Genomic DNA, 13663 nt, shown 5'->3' with positions numbered 1-13663 from the left:
ATGTCTTCATAATGAATACAACTGTAATTAATTAGATATTAATATTGAGTATGAAAACTCTACTAATAACATTCATTGCTCTCTCTCTCACACACACACACAAACCACACACATGTACTCTTACTCTCGCTCACTTTTTGTTTCTCTGTATCAGATATCACCTGAGTTTGATTGTACTTGCATGGTTGCTGAGTCCATATTGTTCAACTACAACAGACTGGATTTTGTAGACCAAACTGATATCTTGAAATTAAGAACGGTAAGACTTTGTATACTTTACAAGATGGGGCTACTAACTCCAGTCAATTGATATTCAGACAGCAAAGACCACGGAAGACAAGTTGAAATCAAGACAGGCATTGGTATCTTTTATTATATGAATTTTTAAAAAAAAAAAAATTTTTTACAGATTGACAGTCAGGTAGTGGAAGAAAAATACATTTTATGCAAATTGAAACTTTGCAGGAAGGTAACATTTTATTGCAGATACTACAGCCTTGGGTTTGAATGAAACAAATTGAGAACTTATACCATTCACAGCATCTCACAAAGCATCAGGCGAGGACACACTATAGAAACAGGACACCCCACAGTCTTCCTTTTTACATCAAGTTTTTTTAAAAATCCAACATTCATCCAAACAATCATCTGTGGATTATTCTGTATCACAGAAACAGTCAATAAATAATAATTGTATAACTCCTCAATATTTCTGTTATTATTTATCTGTAAGGGCTTAAAACATCTCTTATATTTATGATGTTTGTATAAACCTTTCAGATCTCTTCCTCAGTGATACAGTGTAAAATATATGTTCTGTATGTTTTACTGTGGATCATTGTGAAACCTCTTAACCAAATGGAATTATTAAGACTTAAGATTTCTGAAACAAAATCCTGCTTACAAAGGAAATGCATATTCATATTTACATTGAAACAAAACCAGCCAAAGGCTCAAACAATTGGAGGGAAATAATCATTTAGAATAACATCTTGACCATTTCTTGAACGACTAAAATGAACAAGGGACACATAGACTCAAGCCTGTTCTATTAACTGTCAATCTCCAAGCTGGCGTTATACTGTACATTACCTTACCATTCCGCCAACACATATAAACGCAGCGCCACACAGACACATACAGACAATCCAATCAAGAGGCTTATGCTGCATTGATCCAAGAACTACTTATAACTCTAGTACTTTATTTAGCAGATTCTTGCTTTTGGTCAGAGGACCTGTTTGAAATGTGAACATGGAAACTGCGTACTGTAATAAGATAATTTATTCATACAGCATCCCTGACCACAGATGAGAAAAATAAAACTATTTTTTATGACCATTTGCTCTGTCAGCAAATAAATGCAATGTTCTTGAATATTTAACAAAACTCAACACACAAATTGAAATAACACTGGATTTAAGATTTAAAAAATATAAACAAGAGTTTGATGAAAAATCTGGCGAAAATGAAAAGGCAAAATTTCTAAACAAATAAATACCCAGTGTACATCTGAATAACTCAGTATACTGCAGACAAAAGCACTACATATAAAAATAAACAAAGCTACAGTATCCCTACAAGGTTCACCTCTGCCCTGACTATGGCCTGACACCTTGGATCCCACATTTATGTAAGCAGGCGGAAGAAAAGGAATAAATAAGACATGAATAAATAATAAGTGAAGGAATAAAACAGGAAATTCTTACTGTTAGTACAAAAGCATATAAAAAGAGCTTTGGGTCAAATCAGTCCATAGCTCTGTCTTTTTGTTTTGTTTTCTCAAGAGTGCCTTTTCATACAAAAATATCCATCAGTCCATTTGGCAAAGCAATGCAAACTCTCTACTTGAACTGGTCGGGGATATGTCCCATCTGAGACTGCATGCTGCTGGTTGGTGGACTTGAGATGCCCTCCGACCAGTCAGACATGTTAGAATGCGGGGATGAGCTGGACCATTGGTCGGGAGACCCGGGGGAGGGGGTCAGAAAGGGGTGGTCGGGGACTTGTAGCTGGTGGTTGGGGGTGTTGTCCATGGGGCCGGAGTAGCTGTGCTGGGAGGGAGGGGTGAGGTACTGGGTGCTGGGCAGGTTCTGGCTCATGATCTGGGTCTCCTGGGGCAGGATGGTGTGGATAGGCATGGAGCCCTGGTTCCCTGTGCCCTGCTGGATCTCTGAGCCACTCAGCTCGGTACTGATGAAGTTCTGGTTGCTGGCATGGCCACTGCTGCCAGTGCTAGAGTTCTGGTGCTGAAGCTGGATGCTCTGTTGCTGCTGTTGGAGCTGTTGTTGTAGGTTCTGTTGGTGCTGCATCTGCATCTGCTGTTGGACCTGCTGCATGGGGTGCGGCTGCGAGGCCAGCCGGGTGTTCTGCAGGCCCTGGTAGCTCAACATCTGGGACAGGCTGGTGGTGGGAAGCCCGGTATGGAGAGAGGTCATCATGCCATGCTGCCCGCCTCCCTGGTGCAGACCGCCCTGCCCCCCGACAGGACCAACCCTCATGGGGTTGAACTGTCCGGGCTGGCCCATGCTGGCGTGCATCCTGGAGAGCCAATCACACTGGCCATTCATGCCCCCAGAGCCGTTGGAGCCTGACAACGGAAGGTGAGTGAGACGGGGCGGAAGCGGGTCAAACTGCATGCGGGGGTCGGACATCCCCTGGAGGTGGTTGAGTGACATGGACGGGGACTGCTGGAAGGGGGACGTCATCATGGAAGGGGACGCCACATCAGAGATATACCCGTGTGGAGACTCCAGGGAGTCCACGGGGGACAGAACAGCTGAGCTGTCCAACAGACCTCCTCCCTTCCCATCCTGGGAGGTTTTCTTCTTGTTCTTCATGTCCTTGCCGTCCTTGTAGCCGATGCCCTTGGAGCTGTGCTTGCGGGCCTTCTTGCTCTGGACTAAGGGCTTCATGCTGCCCAAGTAGCTGTTGGGGGAGCAGAGAGAGGGCGACAGAGTGGTGCCCATGGAGCCTCCATGGCCGTGGCTGTGCATGGGCGGGCTGCGGACCAGGTTGTACTCGTCCATGAGACGGACAATGTCATGGTGCATCCTCTCTTGCGCTATGTCTCGGGGCAGCCGGTCCATGTGATCAGTTATCTCGCGGTTAGCAAAGTGCTCCAGCAGGACCTTGGCGGTCTCGTAGCTTCCTTCCCTGGCAGCAAGGAACAGAGGGGTCTCCTCCTGAGGCAGACACACAGAGAGAAATGTGTTTACAGTGGACCACAGATAGACAGCTCTCTCTTGCTAAAGAGATTTTCTCTCAGTGACAATAACCTGTATAAATAAAGCTTAAATGTTAAAGGAATGTAGCTTACAGAAATATTGTATTGTATTATGTTCCATCAGGCAACAAAGATTCCTTACCTTGTTGTTCTGCATGTCCTTGTTGGCTCCATTCTTCAGTAGTACGGTAGCTGCTTCAACGTTGTTCACTGCTGCTGCCCAGTGCAGAGCAGATTTGCCTGGTGAGAGCGAGGCAGGCAGAAAAACACGTTCAGTACACAACCCATGCCTGTCTAAAATGACCTAAAGAAACTTGACTATAACAATTTTCAACCTCCACGTTATTTCTAAGTAAGAAAACATTTTGTAAAAGGACATGGACTTTATCTTATCTTCTGCCCATTTCCAATGACAAATTCCTTGATTTAATTCATGGATTGAATGTGCTTCACCTCTAGCTCTGATTGAAAGAATACGATGAGGCCATGAAGCCCATAGAGATTCAGCATTGAGATATGAGCCCTACCAAAGTCATCGATAGCGTTGACGTCAGCATGGCAGTTGATGAGCTCCTCCACCATGCCCTCCACTGCCAGGCGAGCTGCCAGGATCAGAGGGGTGGTGCCATCGTGCATGCGGGCATCCAGGTCTGTGGCACGATTCCGGATCAAAATCTACAAAAAGATACAATGAGTTGGTTAACCTTGTATGACAGGATTACCCAACTTGAGGCCCGCTGTGGTTTTAGTTGGACCAACAAGTTTTCTGAGCAAAAAAAATGAAGTCTGTAAAAACACCAGGAAATCAGTGATTTTAATTTTGTTTCCAAGTATTTCCAAGCATAATAGAGATAAACATGATCATATACAAATGCAAGGCAATCTTGAAACTATTATGTTTTATTCAAATAATGTATCTGTTTGGGCTTCTTGCTGTCAATTTGCAATCCACAAATTATTAGTAATTATGTTCCGGCCCCCCGACCATCTGCTCCAGAAATCTAGTTGATGATCCCTGTCGTATGAGATTATCTTTAGAGACACTAAGGAAGCAAGGGCACATTACCAATCCAAAACAGTCGGTCTCTTTGCTACACAAGAACAAAAATGTATCTGCATTTGACCCCATACCTGGAAGACACCCTGTGCATCAGCGGCCACGGCAGCATGTAACGGGGTCTTGCCCATGTTGTCCTGGATGTTGGCATCTGCACTGGCCTCCAGCAGACGCTTGGCAGCGTCGGAGCGGGCGTAGCGGGCAGCGAGATGAAGGGCGGTTTCCCCTGTGCGGTCTGTCTGACTGTGGAGGTTAGCACCCTGGTAAATGAAATCACTGATCACGTTGGCAGAGGCGTCTTCCTCCTCCTCGCTGTTTCCTGTTTCCAGACCTCCACCGCTACAGGAGGCGATCATCAGGGGGGTGAAGCCATCTGGATGGAGGGAGAGACCATACTTTAGTACCAGGGGAGTTGACCACACCTCAGCATTGACAGTCCAGTGCACTAGCGCAGGGTCAGCATAAGACAAAACAAAGCAACAAACAAATCGAATGAGGATTTGATGCTTTTGCCTTGGTGAATCATCACAGCTCTCTTTTCGATAACGGATTCTGATCAAGCCAGGCATTGGGGAGCTGCAGGAAGACACAGAGCTTTGGTAAACCTAGGCAGATGGAAAACTGAGCATTATCATCTCTGAGAGGAGGCTCAGACAGTCGACTTGGATGGGTTTCTCCTCCTCAAAAGAATAGCAAGCCCCCAGATCTCACAGATTTTGTTGATTCAGGCTCATTGATTGGTGAAGGAGAGAAACAGTCTGTGTGTTGTGCTCTACTGTTGAAGAGTGCCTTACTTTAGATTTCTTAAACACTCTTCAGGGGGTTTGGCTTTCAATAAAAGTGTGTTCTTTATTTTTGTTCTGTTATTGGTTTTATTAATAAAGCATATGACAAGAAAGACCCATTAATGGTCCAATGATGAATGTAAGCATTAATCTGGAAGGGAGTTTTCCCCTGGGCTCAGGGCTTCTAGCTGCATGCTTTGATCTGGATCCTCTTACCCTGAGGACACAAGGCTTTAGCTACTCCCACACACATGCTCTCTCTGTCTCTCCCCCTTGCTATTGCTCACTCAGATAAGGTGTAAACCAAACAGCTAATATTTGAGGAGGCAGAAAAATACCTTAAAACATGATGTTAAGACAGTTTTGTTTAACTTCTTTACAAAGCAAGATGTTAGGTAATAAAATGAAATAGGAATAACTATGTTAATTACTTAATTTAATGAGTAATTAAAAGTATGAGTTATGCTAATATGTGAATCATTATAAAATAATTGTTTATCTTTTTATCTAAATGTACCCTGCCACTTCCAATGACATATAATTATGTACACCTCTCATCTTTCTAAATCTACACCAGTATTGATAACTGAAATATGCCGTTCAAAAAATATTTAGACTTGACCTGTGCACCTCAGCTGGGGCAGAATTCACCAATTCTACATAAACATTTTACAAGTCCTACACACCAGGCATCTGATTAAATGGTACAATATTCTACAAGTTAAATGGTCAAACATTCTGTATTCACCACAAATATTGTCATGTAATTTCATGACATTTAATAATAAATGTCAGAAGGGAAATAGGAGGGGTATGACCGTTAAAATCAGTCCTAATTTCCCTAACAATGAACCGAGCGGTTGTGTACACACCTGGTCCCCGTACGTTGACGTCCATGCAGTCGTTCTCCATCTCGCCCTGAGGGGGTGTGGGGGCGATGGAGGGGATACGGAGATCAGCCGCGTCCAGGTGCTGCTGGGTCCACTGGCGGTGGTCTGTCTGGCCGTCCAGGTCCAGTATCGCCTGCTCCTCAAACTGCTGGAACCAGATCAGGGGCAGATAGACAAGTCAGTTAGCTCAAACCGCAACCAAAGCATTTCAGCTCAAAGCTATTTGCAACCTAACGTTTAACTAACCAACTTTTACTTACTAAAATGCTGACATTCAGGACAATAAAACCAAAAACCAACACAAAGGAGACTATGTTTTCTATATCTAAACATTGGTGATTATTAAATTAAAGCTAATTAAATAGCCTATGTAAATGCACAAATATTTAAACAAAAACTTGAATCTAGTGATATTTGAAGACTATTATCAACGATGATAAAGAGAAAATCCCTGACTGAAGATCTTTTCTTATTATTTCTCTATAGGTATTTCTTTATAAATCCATGTTCTACTCTTATTCCCAACTTTCTCTCCAAATGCAAGTATGTGATGTAGTTAGAGTCCTTACCCTAAAGCGCTTGGCATCCGAAGGCTCCTCTTCTCCCCATTCATTCTGGTTGTCGTCCATCAGTGATATGTCCGAGAGGTTTTTCAGTGGCCTGTGATCAGAGAGGATCCCATTGAAAATCCCATTGAAAATCCTGATACAGCAAAAGTGAGCTAGCTAACTATCCCAGCTGAGCACTCTTCCTCAGTGGTAGTGCACCAACACCGAAATAAAAGCATTGATTGACCCCCCCCAACCCCTATCGCTCCGATAGGTCAATTAATGCGCCCGTTACCTATACCTGATGTATTATTATCATTAATGATCCAAACAAACCCTGTCCCCCCTCTTTCTCATCGCCAGCTACATCACTCAGTCCCATAAACTTTCTTCACCGTTCCACACCCTGCTATGACCAAATCCACGACAAACAAACTGGCAAAACAATGTGGTGGAGCATGGAAACCTGGGAGACTTACTTCAATCCCACTGAATCCTCCCCCACCGGCTCCCTCCTCTTCTTCTTGTTGGGCTCACTGATCTTGAAGCCTTCCGGGAACCACAACTGGCCGTGCTCGCGACGACGCTTCCGTGAGGCGACCATCCCCACACCCACGAAAGCCAGGAGGGCCAGCCCGGCCAGGACTGCGTAGATGGGGTAAAGCTCAGACGGAGGCTGGGGGTCAACCTCACCTGGAGGGGGAAAGGACAACATAGTAAGGCGGACAGCGGCGCAGCCTGAGAACCCAGCCAGGCAGGCAGGCGCTGGGTTGGTCTGAGGAGGACTGATAGTCCAGCTCCTCTAGTCTAGAAAAACCCCTCCTGGAGCCCAGTATTCCACGGCCAGAGCTACAACAGGAATGATGAGCGCCGTTTGTAAAACAAGGTTGTTCCTATTCTGTAATAATCAGAATTGCTAACCACTTTTCATCAAATAGAGCTAGAGATAAAAAATTAAAAAATCTAAAACCAACCACCACCTCCTCTCCCCTCTCAGCCCAGGGTACCAGGAGACAACTCTACCATTTCTTCTTTAAGGGGAAAAAAAGGGAGGGATTAATGAACTTCAAATTACTGCACGCGCTTTAAGCTGTAAAGACTAAGGATTTATTAGGATTTTCAAGATAACAAAGACTCCCAACTTCTAGCACACTCCCGATCAATTTTTCTTCTCTTTTTCTTTACTAACGATTTTGAAATGATAAACTCTCCCAACCCAAACCCTTAGAGATGCATAAAGTCCTGCTATTACATTCAGCAAGCTGAAGGTTGCAGCAGCCTTACACTGTGGGATGAAGTGTGTGTGTGTGTGTGTGTGTGTGTGTGTGTGTGTGTGTGTGTGTGTGTGTGTGTGTGTGTGTGTGTGTGTGTGTGTGTGTGTGTGTGTGTGTGTGTGTGTTAGAATGGTATGTGGATTGGGTAGGGGGCTGGATGAGTTGATTTACGGCAATTAACCATTTTGGAGCCTGAAGCCATTGGATTTACACACAGACTGCTGCATTGATTGTTTAGTCCATGTGATTCACTAGTACATTTGTTCCATTGTTGAATGAAATACACACTCAAAGAACACCATATCACCCTTTTGTGGTGTTGGAGGGTTAAGACCTAGGTGATGAATACCTTCAGTGTGTGTGTGTGTGTGTGTGTGTGTGTGTGTGTGTGTGTGTGTGTGTGTGTGTGTGTGTGTGTGTGTGTGTGTGTAGGGCTGAGGTATGATTAAAGGGGCAATAGGAGTGCAAACTTTGGGTGTTGCAGCAGTACCCTGTTAGTGACTGTTAGCATGGAAGAAGATAGAAACTCACTGTGAACAGCCTCTATGATGTAGGGAATATTGAGGTTTCCACTGGAGGCCAGGGCCCCCAGGAAGGCTGCTACATCAGTGGCACTCTGGAAGCACTCTGTGGACTGCTGAAAGCACTGGCGGTTGTCAATCTCCAGGTACACTATGGAGCTGTGGAGGACAGAGTCATATTATACACATTAGACCTGATCTAAAGCCCAGAGAGAAGGTTGTAGAGCACAATCGTTTCAGTTCACAGAACAAGCAGAAGTTCTTAGAAAGCCAGACACTGATATATTTGTTATATAATCATCTATTGTGATGGAAAACTAAAGATATGGAAGGCCAGTTTTCTTTCCACAACAAATAGCTTAGTCCTTGCTTGACTTTCATATTTCAGATTCATGACAATGTGAGGTTTGCATGAAAATTCAGCTGAAATCCAGATTCCAAATGAGGATTGTTTCCAGAACATTTCTCTAATCCTTACCCTTTGATCAGCATGGGGTCCAGTTCCCTGCGTCTGCGGCTGTTTTCACTGGCTATAGTATACAGGCTATTCCTCATGGAGCTGAGCATGGTGCCAGGGATCTCTGTCCAACCCACTGAGCGCTTTATGTTGTGTTTGTTCAGCTCCTGCTCACTGCCGTAGTACGGGTAGATCATCATCTCTCCCTTGGAGTCCTGCCGGAACACCACATTAGTGTGGAGTACGCGGCTCAGCTCGCGCAGGAAGCCAAGCGAGTTGTTCCGGAGCTGGTCGGGCATGATGTGGACCACGATGACCAGGCGGCCCACCGCCAGCTTCTCTGGCATGTTGTTGGCACAGTCCAGACCGTCCCACTCACACTCTGCATTGTTGCAGCCCTGGTCACAGTGGCCGTCCGCATAGTGGTCTTTACAGTACTGGTCGTACAGAGGGCTGGAGAGACAAGAGATTAGAGTATCATTCAGTATGACTTTTAATGGAATGTATAATGATGAAAGAAAAGCTTGTATCTCTGCTCAGCCTTTATTCATCCTCTATTCTCTAAAGCATTAGCTGAATCAGGTGAGTTATAGAAGGTCTGGAGCTGAACCCTGCATAGCCAGTAGCTCTCCATGTGGACTGGCCTCCCCTTAGCTAGTATTCAGTGTTTAGACCCTGATGACACTCACTTGCACTGGCCCTCCAGGTTCTGACAGTCAAAGCCATCGTAGAGACAGCCGGCGTTGTTGCACTGCTCGTCACACTTCCCGTCATTGAAGTAGCGCCAGCACTGCAGGGACGACGTGCAGTTCTTCCACGGGTCGTTGAAGTTGAGCGAGCAGTCGCCCCCGTCCCAGCCACATGCGTGGTTGTTACACAAGGTATCACAGTACTTGTTCCCCTTTCTTTCCTCACACTGGGGGATCTCACAGCTCACCTCCACCTCTGGCGGGGGCGTGATGTCACGGCCGAACCCGCCCAGGAAGCTGTAGTCCAGGATGTGACATAGCAGGCCGTTGAAGTTGGTGGGGCATACGCAGTGGTAGTACGGAGCTTCTGAGCTGTACTCACAGGTTCCCCCGTTGTAGCAGGGGTTGGTGTTACAGGGGCTGTCTGTAGGGTATTCACACTCTGGCCCTGTGAACGAGGAGGGACAGAGACACTTGGGGCTCTTGTGTCCGGAGATGCAGGTGCCACCATTACGACAGTGGAGACTCCCACAGGAGTGGGCATCGTACTCACAGGTAGAGCCAGTGTAGCCCTGTAGAGGGGAAGGAGAGCAAATGTGTCAATCTAATACGACTAGTACTACTATTACAGTATATTTAATGAATGACAGCACAGTGTAATACATCTGCTCAATGTCTTTATATACAGTATGCGTCTTGTATGCAGTATAATATGCCAGCAGCCTTAGTTGTGTATGAACTTACAGGTGGACACTTGCAGATGAAGCCGTGAGGAGTGTTGCTGGCTACGGCACATGTCCCTCCGTTACGACAGGGTTTGCTCTTACAGCCGTCAAACACTGTGTCACAACGCTGGCCTGTAGGGTCACAGAGAGATATAGTTGCATCAAGGACTGAATCCCCTTATCAATAAGCCAATCACAGGTTAACATTTAATGCCATATAGAGTAAATAATTCCAGTTGAAGTCGGAAGATTACATACAATTAGGTTGGAGTCATTAAAACTCATTTTTAAACCACTCAAACTATAGTTTTGTCAAGTCGGTTAGGACATCTACTTTGTGCATGACACAAGTAATTTTTCCAACAATTGTTTACAGACAGATTATTTCACTTATAATATCACAATTCCAGTGGACTCTACATACACTAAGTTGACTGTGCCTTCAAACAGTTTGGAAAATTCCAGAAAATTATGTAATGGCTTTAGAAGCTTCTGATTTGAGTCAATCATTTGAGTCAATTGGGGTGTAGCTGTGGATCAATTTCAAGGCCTAACTTCAAACTCAGTGCTTCTTTGCTTGACATCATGGAAAAATCAAAAGAAATCATCCAAGACCTCAGAAAAAACATTGTAGACCACAAGTCTGGTTCATACTTGGGAGCAATTTCCAAACGCCTGAAGGTACCACATTCATCTGTGCAAACAATAGTACACAAGTATAAACACCATGGGACCACTCAGCCATCATACCGCTCAGGAAGGAGACGAGTTCTGTCTCCTAGAAATTAACCTACTTTGGTGTGAAAAGTGCAAATCAATCCCAAAACAACAGCAAAGGACCTTGTGAAGATGCTGGAGGAAACAGGTACAAAAGTATCTATATCCACAGTAAAACGAGTCCTATGTCAACATAACTTAAAAGGCAGCTCAGCAAGGAAGAAGCCACTGCTCCAAAACCGCCATAAAAAGCCAGACTACGGTTTGCAACTACACATGGGGACAAAGATCATACTTTTTGGAGAAATGTCCTCTGGTCTGATGAAACAAAAATAGAACTGTTTGGCCATAATGACCATCATTATGTTTGGAGGAAAAAGGGGGAGGCTTGCAAGCCGAAGAATACCATCCCAACCGTAAAGCACGGGGGTGGCAGCATCGAAAATGTGTGGTCAGAACTGAAAAAGTGCGTGCGACCAAGGAGGCCTACAAACCTGACTCAGTTACACCAGCTCTGTCAGGAGGAATGAGACAAAATTCACCAAACTTATTGTGGGAAGATTGTGGAAGGCTACCCGAAACATTTGACCCAAGTTAAACAATTTAAAGGCAATGCTACCAAATACTAGTTGAGTGTATGCAAATGTCTGACCCACAGGGAATGTGATGAAAGAAATAAAAGCTGAAATAAATCAGCTGTCAGAGCAGTTTACCGATCACTGCACCTGTACACAGCCCATCGGTAAATAGCCCAACCAACTATCTCATCCCCATATTGTTTTTATTTTTGCTCTTTTGCACCCCAGTATCTCTACTTGCACATCATCATCGGCGCATCTATCATTCCAGTGTTAATGCTAAATTGTAATTATTTCGCCACTATGGCCTATTGATTGCCTTACCTCCCTAATCTACATTTGTACACACTGTATATATATTTTTCTTTTTCTATTGTGTTATTGACTGTTTTTGTCACACTCCTTTGCTTTATCTTGGCCAGGTCGCAGTTGTAAATGAGAACTTGTTCTCAACTAGCCTAACCGGTTAAATAAAGGTGAAATAAAATAAATATACTATTATTCTGATATTTCACATTCTTAAAATAAAGTGGTGATCCTAACTGACCTAAGACAGGGAATTTTTACTAGGATTAAATGTCAGGAATTGTGAAAAACTGAGTTTAAATGTATTTGGCTAAGGTGTATGTACACTTCCGACCTCTATCTTCTGGTGCTATATACTATAGAAAAACAGTGACAAGGTGTTATATATATTTCTTTACTGTTGGGATTTCTCCTGCAAGTCCAATGATTTGTCTCAAAAAAGACAGAAAAATGTCAGACTAAATTAACTTAGTTTGTTCTTGCTTTCCCAAATAAACCCCATGAAATAATTGGAATTGACATGAAACTAAACCCAACCCTACTCCCAAGTCACTCTCCAGTCGTCAGAGCCAACATGTCTGATGGTTATATATGTTACCTGTGTATCCGGTACGGCAATCACAGCGGTAGTTGTTGGTGAGCTGGACGCAGTTGTGTGTCCCGCGGGTGTCACATGGGTTGGACAGGCACTCGTTGACGTCCCCCTCACAGCGCTCCCCTACGTAGCCGGCGGGACAGATACAGTGGTAACCTCCCACCCTGTCCACACACTTCCCCTTGTTGAAGCACTTGGGCTCGTTGGTGACGGGGTCTGTGAAGGGGTTGCAGTCGTCTATGTTGATCTCACAGTGAACGCCTGCGAGGTAGAGGACGGGCGGGAGAGAGCAGAGGAACAGTCAGCCTCTTCTAAAGCACTCAGCTGGGACACCACCACATGGGATCAAGAAGGATGGATATACTACCTGCACTTGTTCAATACATCTTTTCATTTACCGTTTCAAAATGTTTCTCTTGTTTGCTTCTATAAAACCCTTTTGGCTACATTCACCAGTACTTTAGCTGACCAACGAGACACACTCCCTTCATGTCCGGGAGAGAAATCAATCCCGTATTTGACGGGGACGAGAGTTTCGGACATGTGCTGGACGCTGTTAAGCCCTAATTAATGAAGTGTGGTGGATTGAGAGCGAGTGAGAGAGAGAGGGCGGAGAGGAACAGTGGAGACCGGGGGGAGAGAGGAATAGACGGAGAGAGAGTGGGAGGCTGGAGAGGAGCACAGAAAGAGGGATAGAGAGAAAAAGGGGGGTGGTGTGGAAGAGTGTGTGGAGGTGGGTGGCGGGGCCCTGACCTTGGGTTCCCCTGGGACAGGAGCATTTGTAGGTATTGATCAGGTCAATGCAGGTGCCTTCGTTCTGGCACGGCTGGGAGAAACACTCATTGATCTCATTGGAGCAGTTGGTGCCGACGTATCCCGGCACACACTAGGAGAGGAGAGGGAAAAGATAAATCAATGAGTGACATGAAACAAGGCTGTTTCTGTTTACCTGGTTGTTTTGCCAGTTCTCTGCACAGGACATCTACATAAATGAACAGTTTCTGAGTCTGTTAATAAACAACCTTTTGTCATCAGTTTGGATACAGAGTTTGATAGGACTTTTTGTTGTTGTTGAAAGAACACCCACACACTCATTTATTTTTCTGATTTAAATCATTCAATGGAAAGTGAGCATGACTGACAATGTTTCTACAAGACCAAGACCAGGAAACACACACTTTTTTGGCCACATGAATCGCTGTTCGGTCTAGGTATAATTTCTACATTAGGCTACATTTGTTATGCATTTCACCCAGCACCTGTGAAAAATTGGTTTAAATCAAATTTGATGTAAC

General features: G+C 44.6%; 1 protein-coding gene across 2 annotated transcripts in view; it reads right to left on the bottom strand.

Moving 5' to 3' along the window:
- Positions 1 to 394: 394 nt before the first annotated feature.
- Positions 395 to 13663, bottom strand: part of LOC115111437 (neurogenic locus notch homolog protein 1-like) — a 50238-nt gene continuing 36969 nt past the window's right edge. Inside the window, exons 22-34 of one of the 2 annotated variants that reach the window (XM_029637476.2) lie at positions 13122 to 13254; positions 12372 to 12629; positions 10192 to 10304; positions 9448 to 10019; positions 8780 to 9211; positions 8312 to 8460; positions 6986 to 7199; positions 6528 to 6618; positions 5941 to 6106; positions 4358 to 4656; positions 3754 to 3901; positions 3369 to 3466; positions 395 to 3185 (exon numbers count right to left, since the gene is read on the bottom strand). In XM_029637476.2, coding sequence (XP_029493336.2) covers positions 1845 to 3185; positions 3369 to 3466; positions 3754 to 3901; positions 4358 to 4656; positions 5941 to 6106; positions 6528 to 6618; positions 6986 to 7199; positions 8312 to 8460; positions 8780 to 9211; positions 9448 to 10019; positions 10192 to 10304; positions 12372 to 12629; positions 13122 to 13254 — 4014 coding nt within the window. In that variant the 3' untranslated portion in view covers positions 395 to 1844. The remainder of the gene's footprint in view (positions 3186 to 3368; positions 3467 to 3753; positions 3902 to 4357; positions 4657 to 5940; positions 6107 to 6527; positions 6619 to 6985; positions 7200 to 8311; positions 8461 to 8779; positions 9212 to 9447; positions 10020 to 10191; positions 10305 to 12371; positions 12630 to 13121; positions 13255 to 13663) is intronic. The other variant, XM_029637477.2, reaches the window with a different exon arrangement.

The sequence above is a fragment of the Oncorhynchus nerka genome, linkage group LG27, assembly GCF_034236695.1.
Source record: "Oncorhynchus nerka isolate Pitt River linkage group LG27, Oner_Uvic_2.0, whole genome shotgun sequence".
Lineage (NCBI taxonomy): Eukaryota > Metazoa > Chordata > Actinopteri > Salmoniformes > Salmonidae > Oncorhynchus > Oncorhynchus nerka.
The sequence above is the reverse complement of the archived record's forward strand: the minus strand, read 5'-3'. Positions and strand labels throughout refer to the sequence as shown.